Consider the following 26,063-nt stretch of genomic DNA (forward strand, 5'->3'; position numbering starts at 1 on the left):
AAATGACTGAGGTTTTTCTAAAAATCAAACTACATATTTTAATATTTTTTTAACACTTTTTGGGGGGGTTTCTTCAGTATGAATGGTTGGGCTTTGGGCTGATAGACACAAACAAGGCAGGAAAAAGCATTAAGAGACAGACCAACACGTTGTTCATTTGGGTCTTTACATGGAATTTGTTGTCAAAAAGAAAAATATAGAATATCCTGCGTATCCTTTCAGAAAACACAAGCCAATGAAAAAAAAAAACATCTTCACCACCTTGTTTCAAACAAATGTCATATTTATAAGTAAACGCTGGAGTTAAGTAAAGCACGAGAACAGTTCTGATAAACATCCACCAATGTAATAACACATACATATCAAAGAAATGTGCTGGACATACAAAAACCACAAGCTAAAAAGAGATGTCAGCTGCATGTCGTATACAACAACTGAACTAAGCTGTGATGTTTCTGGGGGACACTAATGTTGGGTTCATGCCATATCAAAGTTATTGTAATTATGAGAAATAACATTCACATCAACATAAAAGTTGTAATTGCAGCTGGGACGCTCAGGTTTTCTTATTTCTCTGACGTATCTGACTTGCTGCTTCAGAATACAGTAGGCTCATAGCAAACATGGACACAGCCTAAGTCTGTTGTTCAAAGCAATTTAAACCAAAATGCAATAGATATAATGTTCAATTGTCAACGCACAGTCTCTTCAACCATGACGAACAACTCTGCAGTCGTACAAACATCTTGTCTGATGATGACTTTAACATGGGAGGCCTTGCCATCTCTACCATCCGTCCCATATGACGTGGGCGAAGCGTTAAAACAGATGAGCACACTACTAATTATAGAAAAAGGCTAGTGCTAGGTGCTTTTTACAGCAGACATCTTGACTTGTCATGGTAGGAAAAACACAGCTGTTAGTTGGCACATTAACAATCTATTTAAGCTGTGACAGTGAGCCAGTATGAATAATACAGGGATCCTGAAACTGAAGCAGCAAAGTGGATCAGCCATCATTCATTTCATTACTCACACATGTGCCTTTACTCCTGTCACATGTGAAAAGGTCTTGAGTGAGACTGCTGTGATTCCGTATTTGCTTGTTTTCACTCAGCATTCCACTCAGCACACATTAAATAAATGCTTCATGACACAGTATAATGCAGTTGTTCCAGCCATGGGGGCATTATCAAGTGTTCATTAATGTACAGTATTTTTCAACAATTATAACTCCTCCTATGAAGACATATTTGATATTATTACAACTGTGTTTTACTAAATTGTCAGTGATTATGTTTAAGCAGTTGTCTCTACTCAGGGGCCTCCACATGAGGAGCTATAGTTGTAAACAAATCCATTCTTAGACACATATCTCTGCTTACAGCTCCCTGTGTTGTCAAAGTGTTGAATATCCCTTCTTCATTTGCTTGTTTTAGCTAAAGTTGTGATGGGTCATGGCCATCAGACGATACATACTGAATATTCTCCTTTGAGTTCACACATTCACCGGACACAACACACAATGGATACACAGCTATGCACGTAGTAATTTTATTTACAAATGGTAAAAAAGAGACCATAAAAATATATCTTGCTTTCACATATATACATTTAAATGTATTTTCTGAACTATGTAGACAGGGAAAATCTCAAGTACAGATGAGGCAACTGTATTATAGTGGCTAACCTTGAGATCTTTGATACAAGGCAGGACCTCTGAACACGACAAAGGACAAACTTCACACAGACTAGGTTCGAAAGCTCCACAGAAGCTTATTACATCAGAGGTGGTCTGGTTTCATCTTGGCAATTCATCAATTCCTATTTGGAATCAGTTGTTTTTCCTGAACACCCATTAGGTAGATCTCATGACTATAAGGGCCACTGATAGAAAAAAAAAAAAGTGAGATTTGTAGAACAAAGTCATAATATTTCATGGAAAAAGTCATAATATTTCATGGAAAAAGTCATAATGTTATGAGAATAAAGTCCTAATTTCTAGAAAAAAAAACTCATGATATTATGAAAATACAAGTCATAACATCATGAGAACAAAAGTCACACTATTATGAGTATTAAGTGGTAATTTCAAGAAAGTTAGCATATCGCGATGAAAAGTTTAAAAATTACGAGATTTAATCATATTTAATCATATTATGAAAATAAAATGAATAATATCACTACTCTTAGATTGTAATTTGGACAAAAAAATTACCATTCAAAAAGAATAAAAATCAAAATATAGCTTGAGTAATATTTTATAATGTTGTGAGAAAAGTCTGCACAGACAAAGGAGGGATAAGTATTTAAGGGGGGGTGACTCATTCTGGAGAAAGACTGCTGATATTACCATCCCTCCTTCTTCAGATTGTAATTACACATTAGCATCATCTCCTTGCCCCCTCCCCTTGTCCTGTGCATAAGCACGAATGCCAGCTGATTGGCTGGAATCGTGCTGCGTAATTTGGCCTGCTCCACTTTGTTTCCCATTTACAGAACCAAGGCCATGTACAAAAAAAATTATTTTTGTGTGAGTGCTCGTAACAGAACGGAAGAAAGAAATATTCACTTAATATCAAATTCTGTCAATATCAACAATCTTTGTCCACAATTACTCACCTCACCTTCAAATAAGCGTCATGAAATATATTTGTATTACATTATGACATTATTTTTTCTTGTAAAATTATGACTTAATCTCATAACATTTGAGCTTTTTTCTAGTACATGTACAACTTAAAAATACTTCCTTGAAATCTCAGATTTTTTTTCCCAAAAGTAGCCCTAATGTCCTAATAAGATCTGGCTCAAACTGAGGTGTGGGGTGCATTTAGTTCACCGTGAACAACAGGTCATTGGATCTGTAGCTGGACGAGCCCTCACGCACTCATGCTCAGCACTGTGTGTGAGAGCAGGAGGAGTAGAGGTACAGTAAGATGAAGCAGTCAATCAGAAGGATGGTGTAGAAACATCTCTGCGTATGCAAGCTTCGACCCCTCTGAAAGCGAGTCAGTATCACAGCCAGCAGCAAAAAGAAGGTGAAAGTGTTCAGGAGGAGAAAGAGTCTTATGTAGGAGGCTGTGCTGGAGAGACCCTCACTCCCTGCCGTGGCCACCATGTGAACCTCCTTGAATTTGCGGCCCTTGACAAAGGCCCCCTTTCTGTTTTTGCGGCCATCTGGATAATCCATGAAGGCCCGCGAGTCTGCATCTCCCTCCTCTGGACTGTCCTCATATGCACGCTTTGAAGTCCTCTGTCTCTCCTTCTTCTCATTCACCTCAATCTGTGCAAAAATGTCTGGTAGACTCTCAGAAAGCTTGTCTCCAAGGTTCACTTTCTTCCCCCCTTTACTCTTGCCCTGCTTCTTCGACATAGCAAACATCTTCTCAATGACCTCCTCTGTCTTCTTTTTGTCGGAGAACTGGAGGAGGCGCTCTGCAGTCTTTCGGAAGCTGGCGGTGTTGAGAACTCGGCCTAGGATGTGTCTCTCCATCTGCTGGAAGACGGGCTTGACATGCTGGAGGTTATCCTCCATCACATTGACGTATTCCTCCACTTCCTCAGGTGAGCTGTCCACCGCAGCCGCCGCCTTCTCGAACACGATCTTCTTGTGATCCAGCAGCACCATGGCAAACAGAGGCTTGCTGGTGACCTCTCCAGTCAGCAGGTAGATGGTGTAGGTGTGATCCTTGGTGGCCAGGTAGATATCCACTCTCTGGTCATCGCCACGCAGGCTGAAACTCTGTACATCCACACCTGGTCCAAAGAAAATGTAGGCCACCCTAGTGTGAGGGTACCTCAATGGCATTGTGACGTTCACATAGTTAGACCCATTATAGGGGTATCCTCGAGGGTAATTCCAATAACCCACCACTGCTTTGCTACTGTAACCTGTGTCATCCATCCAGAACATCTTATATTTATCCTCACCATGCGATACAAATGCTCCATGAACACCATCTACCTTTGAACCCTGGAATGGAAGTTCCGTGTTGTGAAAGAAGGCACTCATTGCCCTGGTTGGGCTGTCTGGATCCAGGTGGATGTGGTCCACAAGGAGCAGGAGCTGTGGGTGAAGAAGGAGCAGGTTTCTCTGAAAGTTCCTGATCTTCAGCTCTGGATTATAAGCAGAATGTCCCTCGCCACGGATGAAGACCATTCCCTGTCTCTCCATAGCAGCTTCAACTCTGCCCTGAGTATCAGCCGCCAACCCCACCTTGTACTTCAACCATTTGGAATCGCAGGCTTCCGTAACTTGTCCCGCCCACGGTTTAAAGCAACTCCCTGACATAGTTGGGCCGAACAACACTGCATTGTTCAACAAAGTGTACTTGGGTCCATAGAGTGCCTCAGTGATAAATGGGACACCATTGGGCGCAAAAGTGAAAGTGTTCTGATCAGGGTGCTCGTGGCCAGCATTAAAGTTCCTCCACCCTTTGATCCACTCTTTGTATTTGTTCCTGTGAACAATGTCAAAGATGGCTCGTCCCCCCAGCTTCCCCGACTTGAAAGAGAGAAAGGTACGGTTGGTTTCTGCAGGTAAAGCACTGCCGTACGTCACCACACCCCAGTCCTCAAAGTAGTAGAGTTGGGATGTTCCAAAATCTGATGGAGGAGTAGGAATCAGGCCTGGGTCATACCTGCAGAATGCCGTAAGAGGACATTTATCAGCTGGATAAAAAGCAACTACTGATGGACATTCTCATTGGTTTAAGGTGTTTCAGTGGTTATTTTGTGATGACAATTTTTATTGACATTTATGCCCCGGATATGATGTCACAGCAACAACAACCCTAAAACACTGAGATGCTGATTCGCACGGGACTGATATTATCATATTATCATGACTTCTGTGTTTGGTAAAATAGGGTAGGTCATTTACTGTGGAATTTTTACTTTAGAAGTTATGGACATGGCAGGTTTGCACAGGATTAAAATCAGATGACCATGCACTTTTTACAGATTACTACTGTTACTACTAAGAAATACTAATCTCATGTGGAAAGGGTTTAAGACTAAATAAAGAAATAGCTGACACTTACTACAAGCAAATAAGCATATTTCAGTGAATGTACCAGAGGATGAAGTTGAGATACAAATTCAAGGAAAATGTCGAACATTTGCTGGTTCTAGGGGATTTGCTGAGTTTCTCTGTTTTATATCATGAATTGAACACTTTGGGTTTTTGACTTTTGATCGGCTGAAACAAACAATTTGAAGGCACTCCCTTTAGCTCTAGGAAATTGTGATCAGCATTTCTCTTAGTTTTCTGATATTTTCTACATTAAATGACTCATCTAAAAAATATCTGAACATTCCATTAATTAATTACCACAATAGTCATTAGGTACAGATGTAGATTCAAATAGTTTGGCCATGACGAGTCATTGTGTAGGAAATTTAGGCCAAAATGCAAGGTATGAAAAAAATGAAAAGTACTTTACCAACACATAGAACGGTTCTTTGGTTGATATCCTTTACTTAGAGCCCTAAACAGAACAGCTGCAGCCAAATATTTCCCATGAAATACTATGAAAAGAAATTCAGCAGCTCACCAGATGAACTCTGTGTGGAGAGTACACCATCGCTGGCCTTTTCCAGCCTGCCCTGGCCCTTCCATCACCCTGTTTTGATGAATCAGATCTGCCAGCCAGTTTCCACTGCCATTACGCAACACATAACGGTCCAAGAAGACCAGCTGGCTCTCCGGCCCGTAGAACCAGTTGTAGTTGGAATCTGCAATGGCTACAGTCCGCTGAAATCCTGGTGAGACAGTGAAAACACAGAGAGGATAACTTCAGTGGTGGCTGTTCATAGAGGTGCAATGTACGAAATGCTGATGTGCTGACTGAAGTTTATAGTATCAAAAATGCATTAAAAAAATCATTTTAAGCAATGTGTGAATTCTTAGTAAATTCCTGCACATTACCACAGCTCAGTACAAAATATTTGGCCTGTGGTCACGAATGTGTGACAAAAGTCCCCCCTCCTACATGAACCTCAATCCCCTCCGCTGTGACCCAGCTCAGTCCCAAACCAAGCGCAAATTGTACACGCAGTTTTGTTGTCTATAATTATGCAAGAAAAACCTTGCACTCTGGTGGTGAGAGGGTTCTTAGAAACTACAGTGTGTAATCACAGTCAATCATTTGTCAACCAATCATAACCAATCATAAATCAATCCAATCCAACTAAGTGTAAACAAAAATTGCAACAGAAACACTCTGTCAAGTGAAGTCTCATTGCACTATTCCTGTCACAGTCTTGTACATGCGGGGGGTGGGGGGAGCAAGGGGTTGAACCCAAATGCAAGAGAGACAAGTTGACAAAACAAAAGCAAGCTTTCATAAAATAAAGCTGATACATTCCACAAAAAGAGACAGGCAGCAAAACCGAGGATGTAGGCATGAAAGCAGATCCAAGAAGAGGTGAAGAACTGCAAAAACCAAACTAAGAACAAACCAGAAGAGCACACAGAAAGGAATACTGACGAGCAAGTCAAGACAATACACTAAATACACAAGAGGCTAACTCGCTAATGAAACACATGTGATACAGAAAACAGGCGGGAAAACACACAAAGACAAGAAGTAAAACAAAGCATGACACACGAGGAGAGGAACCATCAAAATTAAACAGGCAACGGACTAAGAAAACCCTAAAACCATAACAATCCCCCTGAGCGTGGCTCAGCAGCATTGAGGTAATGCTGCTGCTGGTTAAACATGGGTTATCTGCAATGATCACGTGGAAATGAGCAGTGTTGCTAACGTTCATCTTGGGGCTATGATGCTAGCTGTACATGTTTAGCATTTGCTTCCTGTCAGCTATATGTAAGCACACAGACCTACACAGACACATGCGGTGTGTGAGTGAGAGGACAGTGGCTATACTGTACAACTGACACTTCAAATAACTCAGTGCTTACACTTCAACTCCTTTCAGTTCTTATTCCTTAACTGGTATTTTCACTTCTTGAAGTGCTTACACTTCGATTGACATTTCAAACATGTCAGCTGACATGTAAATTTACAGTCACTTCTTTCAGCACTTGTACATCCAACTCCTTTTATCACTTGTTTATCAGCTTACATTTCAGCTCCTTTCAGTGATCTTCAGCTATGTTAGTACCACTTATGCTTGCAGATGTCTTGTAGCACTTAGACGTCACGTGACACTTCCCTTGCTTTCACTTCAACTGGCAGTAACTTCAGCATTTCCACTGGCACTTACTCCTTGTACAGTATCACTACAACTGACATCTCAGCGCTATCCAGTGCTTACTTCTTGCTTCCTCTTCACTCTTGGCCTCATTCACCACTTTCACTTTCAACTTCAGCTTAACTGAGGTAAAATTGAGCACACATGATTTTTCTTCACTCTGATTTGCTCTCTGTCAGCTGTCTGCAAACAAGCAACCAAAAACACAGACAGACAGTGAGGGGACAGCAATCATGTGGGCTGTTATGGGGGGCAGGCGGTCTGCCATTGTGGCTCCAGATCTGTAGCTCCTGGCTGATGTAATTAGAGGAGCTTTCTGAGTGCAGTAGTGCTGCTCAGCCACAATGCAGAAACTGCTGGCAGGGGGCTGTGAAATGTCCAAGCCTGACCTAGGGGCCCCTCCTCCACTGATGCCTTCCTCCTGACCTTCAGACAAAACTTCCAGGACACCACAGATCCCTGCAGGTCTCAGCTCAGCTTTGAAAGGCATCCAGGAAGGTAATAACTACACGCATGCATACCCCATATCAGCTCAGAGGAGAAGCTATTCTCCATTGTGGCAGCCTAAGGCTATTTTCACATCTAACCTAATGTATCCAACTCTCAGGATAAGGCATTCTAGTAAGGACTAACTGGATGAGTCAACCATTCATACCTAAGTAAACATTTGTGCATGGATTGTTGACCTGCTCTGTATTTTGCTGCCTAAATATATTCACTGGAGAGACATAACACATCACATAACAGCTTTTTAAAAAAATAAACGAGTGCGGCGGCCACAGCAGGTGAAGTGACAGTTACCGGGCAGGATAGTCCTGTACAGGAAGGCGAAGTGTTTTAGGAGCCAGGGGTGGTCGAAGTGGCTGATGGCGAAGTGGCGCTGCACCAGGAACATGTACTGGAACAGAGAGCGGGTGGTGTAAGTCCCGTATGCCACTCCCTCGTAGAGAGAGCCATCCGTCACATCCTGCATAAGGATCATGGACTTCTCCATGATGGACAGGACCTGCTTGGTCCACAGGTAGGCCTCCTGGAGGTAACCTGGAAGTTGAGATGGTTTCACAGGTTAAGTAGTTTTGCATTGTTTACTTAATTTGCTCAAAGGGCTGCACCAAAGTACTTATGTTTTTGCAGCCTATGTAGTACAATGTTGTTTTAATTTTCCAAAACATACTGTAGGGTTTTGGATGTGTGACTGTGTTTTCTCTAGCTCTCTGGTAGTCTTGAATTAATTTCAGTGAAATATGAAAATGAACTTGGAGAGAGCAGCTTTCAAAGTATCAGCACTCATACTTTGAAATGCACTACATGTATTAATTAAGTATGAATGGATGAATATTTTCAAATTATGGCCAGACATCCCCTTTTTTCACCAGCAAAGTGTTTTCAGTGTATATTGAACACCCTCTTCCTGTCAAATTTAACAATCCACATTTGCGCATAATTTTGTCCAGGCTGACCTCAGGTAATACTGTAGAATACATGATTTGCTGACAGTTGGTATGATTGTTGGAGGATGTCAAACTCCTTTCAGGGGCTGTTGGGCCATTGTGTCCAGATTAAATGTAAAATATCTGAAATGCATCCGGCCTTAAGTCCCACAGGTATGTGCATTTAATGTTCTGATGCTGCACAAATGGCAGCAAGCGGTTAACTGCTTAAAATGTTAGTTATTTATATGCCTTGTACTGTAATTGTAAGAAACAGGTGAAAAAAAATGTACACACTGTATTGTTTCTGTTTCTGTTCGTGCAGGAGCTCCATTGTTTCTATGTGGATAACTTTAGCATGAGAGCCATTTTCATATTCAAAAATCTTTTCTGCTCCAGTGTTAACTGTTGGCCGAGAAAGGGCCAACCCTGACACCAAAAAGCTCATTTTCAAAAGTGACATTCAGACAATCAGAAAAACAGAAAAGCTGCAGACAGAACAACACACTGTTTGTCCGACTTGTACAGTTTTTCACAAAATGGGTGAGCAGTAATCCTCTTTGCAACCAAGAGCCATGAAAGTGCTTAGCTTATCGAGGATATTTTCACTCCAGGACCTGAGAGAACATACATTTGAAAAAGAACAGGGCCTTGTGTTTTAAACTACATGAGTGTGTATTAATGAAAAACCCTTCTCTAAGTCTGTTACCCAAAGAAACCTTTCACACACAACATTTAGCTGTGGTTATGCAAAGCGTGACACCACTATGGCACAAAACACCATGTATACTTTGTCTCTCACACACACTGGATCACACACATGGAGTTGACTATAAGAACAAGCGGCCACATAAACACTACAGCCCCAGTTCTTTGAGGAATCCCAGGGCCATCGGCGGTAACCGGCCAGCACCCGCCAGCCGGCCGAGTCCGCCCACTGGAGCTGTCCCCAGCAGTGTTTGGTTTGGGCTCGGGGACCGCTGGCCTACACAGAGCAGGTATTTACCATCAAACAGGAACCCTTGGCTCGCACAAAGACCGTATTTACACAAACAGAGCTTCACCAGCGCTCACACGGTCCAAGGCCACGCCTCAAAGCAGTGCAGGCTGGAAGACTTTTCAGTCACTTTCCTCAAAAGTAAAAACCTTAAATGGACATTTTAAAAGATTCATTTCATTTTTCTTATGACGGCTTTGTTGGAATAATAAACATTATAGTCTTAGATGCACTCTGGTTAAAATCACTGCATATATTTAAAGCTGCATTCACAGTTTTTTGGCCATTTGTAGGCAAATGAACAACCTGAAATGATCAAATATGCCATAGGAATGCCTTATAAAGTCTTGGCTTCACAGCAAACAGCAGTTTAATACTCTCCTTTTAGCTCTGTTTTGGTTTCCACCAGCCAGCCTTTTAGCTTGCTAAGTGTTAAGCCTCAGTAGCTTGTCTCTAACCTTGTCTGCTGTTTGGCAAGTAGTGCACAGCTGCCTGCTGCTGTTGGAGACGAGATGGAGAAGAACAGAGTTTGGACTGGAAACCCCCCCCCCCCCCCCCCAAAAAAAAAAAAAAAAAAAAAAAAATGAGCACAGAGACAAACATGCTGATGGGAACTGCGGCCTTCCCTGACATATATCCTCAGTGATGCATTTTATATTTTCAGCAGCAGTATCAGCAGCTTGTCAGCAGTCACCGTGACTCAACAAAGCAAAATGCTACAATGTCATTAACATAAAATCCAACAAAACTGGTTACAGAATGCTGAACATACAATTACACCACAGCAATCACTTAAATACCACAGACACCAACAAAAAAGAGAATCATCAAATAAAACCCATGTTAAAAGGAAAAAAAAAACATACCAGACAAACATCACATGTATGTAGTGTCCTTCCAGAGTCTGATAATGTGGCCTGTTCGCCTCGTGACTGTCAGAGGGAGTGATGCTGCTGTCAGATGAGGGATTAGGCCTTTGCTCCTTAAGTTTGTCTTCATCAGAACATCACACACGGCTGATGGAGGACAGTTGAAAGGACCTCGTTTATAACTAAATGGGGAGCTGGTAATTATTTTGTCATTGATTTCATACTAGGGTTAGACCAGAGTCAGTAATGATATGCAACGTTCCCCACAGGCTGACAGCTCAATTGTGGGGGATGTGCATTAACGTGATGCCGTACAGGCTCCCACTCAGAAACTTCTACGACCAAAATGATCAAACTTGCTTTTACCAAATTCTCATGAGCTTTTTCCCAATGTCCATGTTTGTTGATTTTCTCTGATCTGCTGTGGTCTCTGGTGACAATTATAGGATCATTGTAAATGCCAAGAAATACAGAGGAGTCATAAAGTCAGCGAAATAAGTCAGGAAGGTTGCTTATGCAGCAATGTCTATTTATAGTTTTATAAAGCACAAGCTACTCTAAAAACTAGTCCGTCCTGAAGCTGTTTCACACCGATAAATATCTACCGTTAAATAATAGAATGATGACTGTAAATGACTCCACAAAAATCAATCTGTCCGCCTGCAGTGCAGTTTCATAGTCTTCTTAATTAGCTGGAATTATTCTACAGAATGAATAGTTTCTCTCCTTCCACCTGTATGCATACACTCTCTGTTGAGTTAAATGGCTTTTAAACATCAGTATCAGTGAATCAATTGAATGATTATTGTCTTGTTGCGGCTAGCTGGCAGTATGCTTCTACTTGCTGCCGAAAACATGCATAATTTTGAAAGTATAAACACTTCAATGCTAACAGAAATGTGGCTAAACCACTAATGCTGCTACACGTCGCACTGCATGAGCAAATAAGAGCATCACCTCTATTGAATTTTGATGTTCAGATGTATTCTTGCTCTCCAGTTTAATTAGAAATGTGGACTGTGGGGCCGGGTATCACAGTGTAGGTGCTTGACTTCCCAGATTTCTGAACAGGATGCCAGTCTGTGTCATGATGAGCGCCCGAGAACACAGCATCAACAGCGGCATTCCTACAGATTCATGCATCACTGGCAGACATTACAGTGTGGGTGGCCGGTGTCAAAGACGTGACAGACAGGGGAGATGGGCTTCACTTTAGATGAACTGTGCACAGTTCTGTCCAATTAAACATTCAGCTTCAAGGCACCAACAAGCAAACACTTGTATCTGGAATGCACTTCTCTCAGCCGCTGCCTTCTTATCTGGTTATCTAAGCCAAAGAACCAAACTCACAGACAGCAATGAGTGACACATCAATCGTTCCTTGTAAGACTGTTATTTTAGGGCAGAAAATAATAAAAAATAGTAACGTAATCTAAAATGTCAGCATAGACCTTGAAGCTTGTGTTATGAACCAGAAGAAGACAGAGTTTATTCTGACGGGGCTTATTGGAAACTTTCCATTCCTTCACAGCCGTCTTGACAGAATAATATTTGGATGTAATGTCATCCCCTGCACAGGAAATGAGTGATGCGTATACCATAATGGAATGCAGTCAAGCCTCTGCGCAGTGTTACACACGACACCCGAGCGTCCATGTGTTAGCAGTCATTTACACTATTCTGTCACCCTGCTAAGTACAGAAGCATCATCTCTGGAAGAGGTCTGCTGTAAAGAACACCTTTAACAAACAAAGCCTGTCATAAACAAAGCACCCATGCAGTGGCTGAGCACAATCCCCTCCCCAGGTAACACAGGCAGGCAGAGCCACAGCTTTTTCCTGAGATCAAGACCAGATGAAATGAGGCTCTAACTCTCCTGAGTATTCACAGAGCTTAGTGCCTGTTGTTGCCCTCTACAAAAAAGCCTCAAATAAAACCACTGTGACCACAGTGGTTCTCTGTAAGCCAGCTGTCATTTAGTTCACATCAGGACTGGATATTTTGTACCAAAAATCAAATCCCTATCCTAAGTAAAGCAAGCTGCACTTCAGGCATCCACCTTCTGATGGTCTTTCTCTGCAGCTACACTAAATATTTAGTGCAGGATATTGAGGCTGAAATAAACATCAAGTATTGAATCAGCATGTCAGGCCCCACAAGGGAAATGCTGGAGGAAAGGACTGAAACTTAATGCACAATGGGACAAAGTTATGTGGAGAAGCTCATCTGGAGAACAATTACAAAGGATTGAGTGCAGCTAAGGCAGATAACCTCAGGCAGGCTACACTGAAATTCCAGTCAGAGTTCCCCTCATAAGCAAGCGGAGGTTGGCAAGTCTCACCATGCAGATAATCAATTTCAGTCAGTCGTTAGGAGACAACACATCAAAATATGTGAACCCCAACAGAAAAAACATAGTCCCTTTTCAAAGGACGCCAAAGGTTCAGTATGAGTTTATGCGGAATAATTATGTGCTAAACCTGTTTTTTCACAGAATGCTAGATTTGATGAAATTTTCTGATTCTCATCCTCAAAGAAAAAATCTTTTTTGACCACTAGATGAGATACACAGCACACGTTATACTAACTGCAACCTGGAAAATAGAACTATTTTCATTATTAATCAATGTGGAGATTATTTTGTGGACTACTTAAGACGACGTCTTCAAATGTCTTATTTTATCCAAAGTCAAAAATATTCAATCTTCAATCCATTATGACAAAGAAAAGCAATTGAGAATTGACTAATTCAATTCTGGCTCTGGGAAATTGTGATGGACATTTTCCACTACTTTCTGGCATTTTTTAAGACAGAACCAGTAACTCATTCATTGAGTATTGTGAAATATTGGCAGGTTATTGAATTATTTTCAGTGTTACTAACCATAACTGATTATAGCACTAGCTTTTTTAGTCAACCTGTTATCCATCTAAACCTTCCACTAATTTCACAAAACTGTTGTATGAACTGTAAAACCTAATTAACAAAAAATGGCTTAGATGTTACTCTTCACATTTGCCTTCATTTAGTACATGTGGAGCTATGAATAGTCCCCACCTCTAGCTCCACCCCTTCATAGAGTTGTTCAAAGAGCCTGCTAAAAGATTTGCAACATGTGATGAGAAAGTATCTTGGATGTAGATGAGAATTAGTTCTTTTAAATGAAGCTACTCTCACTACTGTGAATATTTAATATCTCAAAACCTGCTGTTCTATGTCAAGTCAAAGTCAAAGTCAAAGTCAGCTTTATTTATATGTACAAGACAAACAGGGAATCGAAATTGCGTTACTCTCAAATCTCTGTGACAAGACATATATTAAAAAGAAATAAATAAAAACTGCACAATCTAAACAATGACACATTAAGAGAGTGTAGTCGTGCAAATGTAAATGGTAGTGCAAAAAGAAGTTAGCTTAACGACAGGTGGTGATTAAAGTGTCTGTGTGTTGTTTTCCTGAGGGGAGGAGTTTAAAATTGTTGAATTTTCTTTGTTTTAACTCATCCACAAGTGCATCCTTAGCAAGGTGGAAATCCTCCAAGTCAGCCTAAAGTTGTTGTAATGTGAGACTGAACCTCTAAAATGAAAACCAGACTAATGAAAGTCCCTGAGTTTTGCTTAGTTCTTAATGCAGAGCAAGGTTTCTTTTCAGGTTTTAACTCAAACCATCTCCACAGAGCTGGAACGAGTGAAGGAGGGCAACAATCCTTGATCAGGTTATATCAGAGACGGCTGAAGCCAGCGGACATACAGTTTCAATAAAAAGGCATAAAGGGAACTCAGATATCAGCCAGTGAAACCTCAGTGAAACCATGGTGACCAAGTGCTGTTTATTTACACACAATGAACTAAAGGTCTAAAACCATTCCAATGACCACTACAGCGTACAACGTTCATGGCTCTCACGATACAAAAGTGTTGCAGTGGTGATACTGATGTTTTGGTCATTCTTCTTGTTCAGGTTTTACGCTCTGGACCAAAGTGTTGGATATAAATATTGAGCAACGCTCTTGTCATTACCATGAGGACAAAAACACCTACACATTACAAAGACATGAATCCCCCTCCACTCACCTTGGGTCATGTAAACCAGGCTTCCTGTGAGCAGAGCCACACAGTTGGTGGGCTGGTGGTTGTGCAGGTACTGGAACCCCCAGCCTCGGACGTACGACTTCTCGTACATCAGGCGCGACGCGTTGCCGATCACCTGGAGGAAACGCTCCTGCTGGCCCTTGTTCAAGTATTCGTACAGGAAGTCGTAAGCTGTGGCAAACCCGACCAAAGAGTGCGCCAGAGGAACTTCATCCCAGGGAGCGTCTTTGACCAACCTGCAAGACAAACAACAACAACGGGCTAAAGCGAGGCATCAAACATATGTGGAGCACATGGTAAATAAATATTCAATGGTAAGCAGGTGTGAGGAAAGTTTGTCATGAACAAGAAGCCTTTGTCTTTGCAAAGCCTTTTAATTATCTTTAACACAGCTGTAAAACATCTAATCCCCTTGAAAGCAAAATAAAGATGCTAAGTACCGTTTTACACCACAATTACAGCTGCTTACCAATAAATCTAGACTTATAAACAGACAAAGTTCAGCGTGTGCAGATTCTCCCCTGATTAACTAGGATGTAAGAACGCTGACTTCTGTGAGCGCAAAGCGTCGGTGTTGTAAAAAAGTGAAAGGTGTTCAGGCAACATTCTGCTCACTTTAATCAAAGAGAGATGAACTTCAGATGTGGTGATGAAACCAAGAGCTGTATTCTAAACTACCGTGAGCTGACTCGATGAATCACGCTGAGATGTAAACAAGGGTTTTTTGAAATCTAACACAGTGCCAAAGCCATGATGTCATCTCTAGTCGGGGGGTTTAGTTTAGGTGGAAGACGTTCTTGCAGTTGACTATCTACTATGTAAGCTCAATCACTGTCTGCTTCAGCACCTGCCATTAGAAGCTGTATCTTTATGATCCTAACAAAGTGAAAATGAAACAATGATTCATTTATTAGCATTTAAAAGAACTATAGCTCCCATGAAAATGAACTTGTACAGTCGTTGCAACAGTTTCTCCCACATCCATGACATCCATCCATTCTCCTTCCCAACTGTGACCTCTGCTGAATGAACATCTACTCAGCCATCCCTGTCCATTCTCCTCGTCCACCACTGAGCAGTCTGAGTAGCTGGTGACGTAACCTTTGAAAATGGTGTTCATTAAAGGCTGCTCAACCAAAAATATGACATAAACAAATATGTACCACTAATCCTGCCTGGACCACTGAGGCTGGTTAGTGTTGTGGGAAAAAATAGTGCACACAAAGTATTAAACACAAACATAACATTTAACATGTTTAATGTATGTTTAAGGGATATCAGATATAATGCAGAAGGTGAAATCTGAGGCCAGTCAACACATCACTGTTGACAATCAAAACAAAATGACATTAAATCCCAGCTCATTTGAACTGTCCATGGCACTGCATTGTCCACACAGTGGTGTATGTGCCTGAAGATGTTACTGTAAGGGAATAGGAATGCAGCTATTAACCACTCTTTGCTGAATAATGCTGTTTTTTTCACATCCTTGAAATGCATGTCAAAATGCTACAAATGCCATTTCATGCTCTTTTAATTCAAGAGCACAAGTTAAGACTGAAAAAGTACAATAATGGTTTTTTTTCTCCAAAACAGGCTTCATTCTAGACGAACCGACGTACTGCTGAGGACGCTTATATCACACAGCTGCATACTGCGTCATTTGTTTGCTATTACAAATGTCACTGTGCTGTTAACTGAGGTTTCTTTCTTACATCTGGTCTGGTTTCACTTCAGCTCTCTATAGACCCCAACTACTCAACACCCTCCAGAAACTCCCAGCTGCTCCATTAACTCATAAAAGTCATCAGTCAATCAACGATACCTGGTTGGACGGGTGAGGAGGGGGAAGAGGGGTGTCTGAAATAATACAACAGATTCCAAGCTGAAATGACTTCAATAAAATAAAACAGAGCATGGAATGGCAAAAAAGTATAGCACCTATTACATTATTAAATACTAACTACTCCATTTGGACAGGTTCATCCATTAGATGTTGTTAATACATGGTTTCCACATGTTAAGTGGCAGCTGAGGTTTATTTGAAAATCACTTCCTGTCTGGTCATGCAAATGAACACCAGATGGATTAAAAAGCTTCTTTATGTTGCACTTTGCCCATACGGCAAAAAGAGAGACTAGAATAAAATGAATGCCAAGTCACTATTGAACTGTATATTGACTTGTGCCAAAGCACACCAAACCTCACTTCTGTATGTTTGCACAGCCTGTATGAAAAGAAAAGAGGAGAAGAAGCAGGTAGCAGTACGCCGCAGAGCAGAAGTTCTCCACTGGAACGTTGTTCCTGGAGTTGTCAGAGGCATAATTGAAGGTCATGAAGACCACAGCTGACTGATTCCTGCAGCCGCTCTGCACAAACCCTCAGAGGTTCAGTGACCATAATAAAAGTGCGGCCAAGGAGAAAACTCAGTGTGTTCTTAAGATGTGAGAACACATGCTCAGCGGCTTCACGTCTCTGCTCTGCAGCACACATACTGGTACTGTGAAAAATGTCCTGCAAATTGCACTAATACCACACCGTCCAAACCCCCTCCAATCGGGCTGCTGGGAAATCCCCTTCCTCCTATTCAATGGCTGGAGGCAACATAGCAGCCATGCAGCAAAATGAGGATTAAGCTGCTAGACCCCCTGACCCCCCTTCTCCCTCTACATGAAGGGTGAAGGGGGGCTAGTACCTGTAAGAGAGAGTTTGTCCCAGAGTTCAGGCGAGAAACATTCATTCATTTGGTACCTGTGATTCACTCCAAGATTAGGGAACAGGACTATGTTTTCTGACTTGTCAGCTGTGTTCATACTGTGAGAAACATGACACGTCAGCCGATCCTGAAAACTGGGAACAAGCGCTGTGAGAGTCTCCAAGTGCATTTGTGCAGAAGTGGAGCACTTCAATCTTTAGATTCTGTTTCTCCAGCTCTATTTTCAGACAGGGGAATACAGCGGCAGAGGCGCTGTTTGATTCTGAAATGATCAAGTCTATAGAAAAATCTCAGACTGTAAACTTTACTATCGTCAACAAAAAAATTGTGTAACCAGGCTATAGGGAGAAAAAATGCCTTGAGGCAGGAAAATTGTTGGAATAGAACACAGGATATAGAGTCACACTACAAAACATGTATGTAGACAGTGGATATCCACATTTAATCCTACACTATCAAACAACAATGTACGTTAAAAGGTAGATCGGAAATATTTTGCATCCATAAACACAGATATACTGATTTATGACTTCTGGGATTATCACAAATTTTACAAAATATGGCCTGGCAGAGAGCACTGGTTAGCCAAGACACTAAAAACCACAATTACAGGACACCGATGAATGCTAAAATGTAGCAGTAGCACAAGTAGAGACGATCTGTAAAGGCAAAGAACTGACTCGGTAATGTCAGTCATAGAGCAATATCTGTTGGAAGTTAGTCTGCTAACATTAGCTAACACTCGCCACTATACGCTACAGCTCATACAGGAACAAGTAAGGCAGTCGCAGCAAAACCTCTGACCGTGCTGCACTGAGCAACTGAGACTTCAGCTGAATGACCTCAGCTTCTCTTTAGTAACATGAAGACTTTCGTTATTGAAGTTTTTGTGACAACTTCAATAACTGACTGAACTGATGATAGACATCATAATGTATGCACTATAAATTCGTGAACAATATATTTATCAAGACAAAACGCAAACATGGAGGGAGTTTTGAGTTTGTATTACCTGCAGGACAGGGGAAATTAGGAATAAAGGCCTGTCTCTACTATAAGCCCGTGAATAAAATAAAGGCCTGGTCTCTGCCACTGAGAGGACACAATTTATTGAGACTTTATGGTACTTAGTTTGAAAAGATTGAGCTTTAAAGGCATCCTGTCAAGTTGTTAACAAGCTAGCTGTTCACATTAAGTGTCCTCAACAAACGCATCTCCTTCCTTACAAAACATTCACAAAGCCATTTTTTTTATAAATATATTTTTTAATCTGTAACATCCAGCTAGCAGTCTTCCTCTTCCTCTTTTGTTACGTTTTTGTGATGTTGTAGTTTATGAGATTTTTCGTGACTGCATGATTTTGGTTTGTGGATAACTGTACACAGTGTTTGTACATGCTTGAACAAACCAATCAAATTGTAAGTTTTCACTCAAAGTAAGTTAGTTCATGTTAAGAAGTCACCACAGCTAGCTAGCAAGTACTAAGGATGTGAGAGTATGTGACATATATGAATGAACAGTAGAAGGTTGCCATGGACCCAAAACAGGGTGTAACCATTCTCCCAGCATCACTTCTGAGACCTTCATTCCTTTAGCCTTTGAAATAAAAGCTATGGAGAACTGGGAAGCAGTGAATGGCTGTAATCCACTTCCCTGCCACTTTGCACTTGGCAGGCAGAACTAATGTTCATTGAACTTAATCAAATTGATAGGGAAATAAGGAAGCCTGCATGACGTTCAGCCATGGCTGGCTCTGAAAACCTGAGGACGGTCCATCATGGGCTGAAGGGATGGATTCATCTGACTTACTGGTTGTACTTCTCACAGTATGAACTATGGTCTGGAGGTTTCAAATGGTTCTTACAGAATCTTATTTGTTTTATGTATGTAAGTAATTTTACACTGACACTTGAAGTTAGCGTATTGGGTATAAATGTGAATTCTGAATGTCTGTCTTCAAACAGAATCACCATGTTAATGGTAATGTGTTCATGAGTTCATATGAACTACTCACTATTGTAGCACTCTTCATTTCAGTGGTAAGATAAGATAAGATAAGATAAGATAAGATAAGATAAGACAAGATAAGATAAAACTTTATTCATCCCCAGCCGGGGAAATTTGGTAGTAGTACAATTTCCACTTATGAAATAACAGTAAATCATGTGCATGTTTTTCTTCATTTGGTTTCTCATTATGGCCTTAAAATGCAGAAAAAAAAATAAAAACCTACACTGTTTTGAAAGAGTAATGAGATTATGGGCAACAATGTTGTTTTGCAGCTGTGTTCCACCACTTGAACACTAAGCATGATATGTTTGAAAAGTCAAAGTCACTCATTAAGATTGAAAAACTGACTGGAAATGATTGTTTCCAAGGTCAACCATGGACTTTCCAGCCAAGACGGATGAGAAGTCCTGGAGTGTTCAGAGAAATGGAAAGTTGAACTTCTGATCGAGTCTTGATGCGATGGAAAGCTCAAGAACAGCTACTAAATGGATCTTGTGGTGAGATTGACTTGGCAAAAGACGCAAAGGGAACTAAAGTTGACATCATGTTTAATAAGAATTTAGTCAGCCATGTGGAAGTTGAAGTTACGCAATTTCTGCCTACAACGGGAATGGAAACCTGCAGTTCTCAAGGGAAACTTCAACAGAATGACATTTTCTCACTTCCCGCTGGTGGTATGTACAACAGCCATGCAGGTAGCTTTGGTTGGATTTGTCCAGGTTTGCAGATTTGTTTCTCTGAGATATCTACATCCAGCCTTTGTGTCTGCTGCTCACAGGTATGAAAAATTACATTAAAAAAAAAAACTAAAACTAACCAGTGTGCAGTTACTCTAATAATCCACTTATCTCACTCTGAGAGGTTTTCTTTGGGACTCATTTCTACCAGGAACTAAATCCTATGAATAATGCTGACAGTAAGGACCCTCCTGTATTCTGACTGAGGCAGATATCTGAGAGGTGAATATCTCAAAACCTGGACAAGAAAAACAGTCTTATCTCTAGTTACTACCAAAGGTACTGCATGTGAGAATCTGCTTGTCAATTGGGTGACCTGACCCTTAAAAACAGAAGAAAACATTCTGGACATGCCTCATGTTCATGTCACACTAAAGATCACTGAGGGATTCAGTGAGCCAGGACTATACACTGCAGGTAAATATGTCGTGGAAACAGTCTTCCAGATTAAGTGTGGATCGTACTCAGACAAGGCATAACAACAAATCGTCATTACCAGAGGGGCAAAGTGGGCAACTGCCCTTTATCCCCAGACCCCCCAGTGGCCGCCAAAAGCTTATTTAAGTTTATTGTGTGGCCATTGGTGAGTGGTAACATGTACAACAGTAAATTATGTGTTGATATGCATTTCTACAGCGAGAAGATGTCAGGTTGGGTCCTGCTTTATTGCCTGACCTTGAGGCCTTGTCTCGAGGGGCCTGGTGTCAATACAGAGTTTTTTAGCCAATTCTGTGCTTACATGGTGCACCTTTTCTAATTAGATTGACTGTGATTAGTCAGATTACCACACAGTTATCGTAGGACCATTTCATATTTAAGCATAGCAGTACTGTAAACCACTGGTTCCAAGTGGAACAAGGGTCAAAGGTTAATCTCAGAGGTCGGGAGGTGATTAACGGGAGGGGGAAGCTTCTGGCTTTTTTCTTTAAAACTACTGGATCGTTTCAGCTCCTCGAGCTGCTGACAAGATTCAGATGAATCACTCTGAGACGAAAAAATTAGTCTTTGAGTAACTGTTCACAACATATGTGACCTGTGACTGGGGGCCACACACACATACACTGCTTTTTTAAGGAGTCACAAGTGATTCTCTGTGGCTTATAGACCAAAACACCTTAGGTTCTGGAAAATTATGATGAACATATGTCACTATTTTCTTTGTAATCAATAGTTTATAAGCAAAATTATTAAATAAAGGAAATGTTGACAGATTCATCAAAACTGAGGATAATCATTAGTTGTAGGCCTTCACACAAATATTAGAATTTGATCTCTGGCTAAATTTAATACTTTCTTTCCAAAAAATCCAGATATTTTTCTGACATTATTGGACAATAAATGAAAAAAGACACCATTAAAGACCCTTTTGAGGCCCTGGATCACATCGCTTTGATAATTAGAGCAGAGTGGAGTCAACCCCTGTCTGCTCACCTGGAGGCTGAGCTCCAGTCTCAGCTCAGGACGCTGTAGTGGGCTATTCAGCTCACATCTGAACATTTCATTTCCTGTCACTGGGGGTGGGGGCACGCTCAGCAAACAGCTGCTAAACATATTTCCTGGACCACAGACTTATCGGACCACAATGCATTTTTACCAGGGCTCTGCCCACAGAGAAAAACGAGAACACTCTGGAGATATGGTTGACTAGAACAGAACAGAGCAGATATCAGGTACCATCTGTAAACTCTGAGTAGATCTCTAGTTTTCTCTGTAAAAAGAAAAACAGACAAAAAGGAAGTAAATCCTACTCCTTCCTTCTGAGGATTTTTTTTACAATAAGCTGACTGCAACTTAAAATCTCACTGTGTCAAATTCAAAAGATGACATAATAAAAAGACAAAAAAATGTACCAACTAGGCTGAGCCGCCATCCTCTCCATGTAGTCCTTGGCCAGGTCGAGGGCCCCGGCCCTGTGGGGGTACAGCAGGCAGAACATGGAAAGCACCCCCAGGTTGTTCCCGTATACCTCGTTCCAGCGGGCACTGAACTCTGCAGGGCTCCAGGGGGGCAGGTACTCCTCGGGGTGCTCTAGCATGGTTTCCCCAGCCTCACGGATCCTCCTCGCCATGTCCCGATGAGTCCCCGCTGCTGCATACTGCATCTCCTCCACATCCCCCCGGTTGAAGTACAGCATGGGATGACCATTGTAGTTGCCTCCCATGAAGGGGATACCTCCGCTGGGGTCCACTTCCGCTGCCGCTGCCACCACCGGGGCGAGCAGGGGCCACAGCAGACTTAAGAAGAAGACTGTGGGGGCCCCGCGGGTGTGGGTTCTCATCGTGTCATCAGAGAGGGGACTGTGGCATAGCCGAAGGAGCTCAGCTGAGAGGGAAAAGTGGGGGGAAGAGAGGGATTTGAGAAAGCCAGCCCATATTCTGCACAGCCTTTTCTTACAAAAGCCCTGCATTCCTTGAATAATTAGATACAGCTGTAGTCCTGATGATGCAGGCTTTCCATACTGATGTAGGTCATTACTGAGCAGCACAGTTGAGAGCTAATCACAGAACTGCCCAATAACGTAGGAGTCAAGTTAGTTGGTAGTTTAGATAGTTTACATTTCCTCCAAATTCTACTTTCTTCATAGTTACCAAGAATACAAGGACACCCTCCTGCCATAAAATCCCGACTTACTGCATCCACACAACAGCCAAGCTGGAGGTTGAACTACACCTCTGCACACTGTGTTACCTAATATTCACTTTCCGAGATTTATTTCTGAGTAGCTATTGTCAGACAAGTCTAGCCACGCACGCCCAGATGGCCAGACGAGCAGGCCTGGAGGTCATAAATGGCCCATTACTGCAGTAACATTACTCTGCTGTGCTGAAACAACCTCTAAACCAAACTGCCGGGCTTCACAGAGAGACAAAAGTTGGCCCACCGTCTCTGCCCTGAACATGAGAGTAAATTCCATGACCTTAGCGGAGCTCTTGGCAAAGGCCCGGTGGAAAACCCTTTGCTCGAGATTTAAGCGACGTCTAGACTGGAGTCTGTTCTGACGCAGTGAGCTGTCCAGGGCGTGCATGCGTTTTGTGTCTGACAAACAATTAAAGCTCAAGCTGGCACATGAACAAACGCACGTCTCCTGTGGCAGCATGGGGTCGCACGTCAGGTCAAATGCTGACATTATCCCCGACGAGGAGCCGCGTTGTTCACTCTGCGGTGAACATGAGAATGAAGGCCAAGACAAAATCACCAAGAAAACTGGACTAATCGATCACAGTAGAGCTGGAACTGTGTCAGAGCTCAGGCTCTGTTTTCACTGCCTGAATTAGACTGACGTAAAAACGACTAGCTTTGGGCTGTTTCACACTCGATGGATAATATTTTGGTGGGGACTAACAGGTCTGAGCTACTCAAAAGTGATTCTGAAGTGACCTCACTGTACTTTTAAAAAAATATAATCTACAGCAGCACCACTGTGATGTATTTTTATGGGGACTAGATTACTACTCCATTCATTTTTGATTTATTCAGCCAAGCCTTTAATTACATTTTAATTATATAGCGCTGAAAAAATATCGCTCAGACATCTGACAGAAAATTAAGTGCAAAATATGTGAGGTTCTGGCTTCTCAAATGTGTGGATTTACTGCTTTTTTCTGTTTTATATCACTGCAGATATCAAATATACTTGGACAGTTGAAGACATGCCTTTGGGCTCTGGGAAGCTGAGATGGTGTTTCATTTTTCCCATATTTTGCTACATTTATTGATCACTGATTGGTTAGTCAATCAGAATTAGATTGATAGATAAAGGAAATAACTTTTGATTACAGCCCTGAATGATCCTCCTCAAAATGAAGGTGGAAATGAGCTGTTTCAAAGCAGCAAGTCGACCCAGTGTCTCAGATTGGAGTGAGGAAGAGCTCAGTCCTGTCAAACGTCCAAACATCCTGAGGACCAGCTGTCATGTGCCTGAGCACAGAGGACAGAAACGTGTCAAAGGTTTGCATCTAACACGCTGTCGCAATCTTACTGACTGATACTCTGATGAGATATTTCCAGGATTAAATCCTGAAACTGTTCTAACCTCAGCAGCTTTGAGCAGTTTGACTGATCTAAAAAAGAACCGAACAGCCAGTGATATAAGCACGGTGCTGTACAAGGATTAATCACTAATACCTAGCCCTAGTTCATTATTAACCTCATACCTGATCAAACCTGGATCAGACAGGGAAATTGTTTTTGTTGTAAACTATAAACTCCCAGAGACAGTCCAGGACCTGACCTCAGGGTCCTTCATGGCAGCTATGGACCTGCTTTAGTTACAGACATGACTCCAGTTGCTCTGAGTGATTTTCTGGAGTATGCCAGCATTGCCATGGTTCCACTTTGCAGCATAAAGACAGCTGACTGCAGCTGTGTAGTCAAACTTAAATGAAGATAACCACCTTTCCTCAGGCCTTCTGGCTGTTTCCAGGCTCAGAGGAAGCGTTATTCCCATCATTAATACCTGTCAGCTCACATCGTGGTCTGGTTACAGGGAGGTTTTGCCTTTTCAGCCACACAAAGTGCTCCTCTAGCCCTAAAAGGCAGTCCTCCCCCCGCTGACACTGATGCCCCTCTGCTCCATCGCAACAAGATCCTTCACTCATTTTTCCAACTTCTAGGCGAACTTTTCCGCTCATGGAGTCTTTCAGCTTCATCAGAACAAGGCTCCCACCACGACACTGTCTGCTCTGCGTCTACAAACCCCTCTCTGGCAAACGCTACAGCCAGTTCCTCCACTTCTATCAGTTATCGATGTTATTGATGATGCAGATCGGCGCACAAAAGCAGCCTTGTCCCCGCCGACCAGCAGAAACCTGCGGAGCGGGGCAGGGGAGCGCCGATCAGGCTACGTTACCTGTCAGAAGCGCCGATCGCAGATCCGTCTTCCCGTCGTCGCGACGCTCATTTCCTCCCGTCACGGCAGAAGCTTCGGCGAAGGTGATCGATGCGCCTGAAAAGTTGTGTTCAGGGACGACGCGGAGCTGCGGAGCGGCAGGAAAGAATGTGTGTGCGCGCAGGGAGCGTCATGCTGGCGAGTGAGGAGGGGCGGCAGGGGAGACGGGCTTAAAGGAGACCTAATGAATTAAGTGGCTGCTCCCCTCCCTCTCTGCGCCGCTGTACGCTGAGCGGAGGAGCTGGAGCTGCAGAGAGTCCACATACCATCAGTCTGTCTGCACACAGACCCTGCAGCACCGTGCCGGACCGGGCTGGGCCTGCAGCTCTGTGACCGGCAAATCTCTGCTTTTCATTTGATACAGTGACTGTCATCAGCTGCTGCTTTCCTCAAAAATAACAAGAAATACTTTAGTACTCCTTAATGGTCACTTGGCAACACTTCTGTTTTGACATTTCAACGATCCTTAATCAGGGAAATAAAACAATAAAAAAGGAAATGAAAAGTTATACATATAAGCAATAAAATCCACCTTTCTCACTTTGGTAGACCCTCAGGTTTTTGCTGGCTTTACTGAACTCCCACCTCTGTTCCTTCAGCCAGATATGGCAAAGTCATATTAGTAGTTGAACGCATCGCAACCTGTACAATAAATCCTGAAAGCTGAACTTGACAAGCTTGAACATATCATGTATCACTCACATATCACTCCCCTTGCATATACACTAAGTTACCAGTTTGTTAGGTCCTATCTAAACAAATGCAGTCTAACCTGTTGAGACTGTTTTAGAGGAGCTGATTCACCTCAGTGTAGTTTAAGCATATAAAGAGGATTTACAGCAGAGCTGTCCTATTCGGCAGTGTTACTTTTAGCCATGTGTACCTAATAAAATGGAAACTGAGCATACTCGGAGAAAGAAGTCTTTCTTTAATGAGCCGCCGAGATACTAAATAAGGCAGCTTTGGTATCAGCTGTCAGCCTTATAGCACATCGTTAAAATGGTTCTGAGTGGAGCCACAGTCATAAAACATCAAATAACAGTGAATCTCCCACAAGCGAAACTCCTCAAAAACACGCAAACAGACCTCATGAGTGGGACT

General features: G+C 42.1%; 1 protein-coding gene across 2 annotated transcripts; it reads right to left on the reverse strand.

The window, feature by feature from the left end:
* Positions 1–249: 249 nt before the first annotated feature.
* On the reverse strand, positions 250–25,172 carry dse (dermatan sulfate epimerase). 2 transcript variants are annotated; one of them, XM_041958796.1, is made up of 6 exons: positions 24,924–25,172; positions 21,925–22,396; positions 14,594–14,847; positions 8,025–8,264; positions 5,558–5,765; positions 250–4,642 (listed from the first exon to the last, which is right to left on the reverse strand). In XM_041958796.1, exons 2-6 carry the CDS (start codon positions 22,350–22,352, stop codon positions 2,896–2,898), a joined length of 2,877 nt encoding a protein of 958 aa, XP_041814730.1. In that variant the 5' UTR covers positions 22,353–22,396; positions 24,924–25,172; the 3' UTR covers positions 250–2,895. The 2 variants fall into 2 exon arrangements, with proteins under 2 accessions (XP_041814730.1, XP_041814731.1); XM_041958797.1 differs by lacking the exon at positions 24,924–25,172 and having other exon boundaries at positions 21,929–22,059.
* Positions 25,173–26,063: the final 891 nt, after the last annotated feature.

Source organism: Chelmon rostratus, chromosome 18 (genome assembly GCF_017976325.1).
Source record: "Chelmon rostratus isolate fCheRos1 chromosome 18, fCheRos1.pri, whole genome shotgun sequence".
In the NCBI taxonomy this organism is placed as follows: Eukaryota; Metazoa; Chordata; class Actinopteri; order Chaetodontiformes; family Chaetodontidae; genus Chelmon; species Chelmon rostratus.

Bases quoted from the DNA above. Each gene is read 5' to 3' on its own strand.
- dse (XM_041958796.1), bottom strand. From the start codon at position 22,352: ATGAGAACCCACACCCGCGGGGCCCCCACAGTCTTCTTCTTAAGTCTG. The intron at 14,848-21,924 runs GTACATTTTTTT...TTTGTCTTGCAG, and splicing joins ATGGCGGCTCAGCCTAGTTG to GTTGGTCAAAGACGCTCCCT. The intron at 5,766-8,024 runs GTAACTGTCACT...CTGTCTCACCAG, and splicing joins GTACAGGACTATCCTGCCCG to GATTTCAGCGGACTGTAGCC.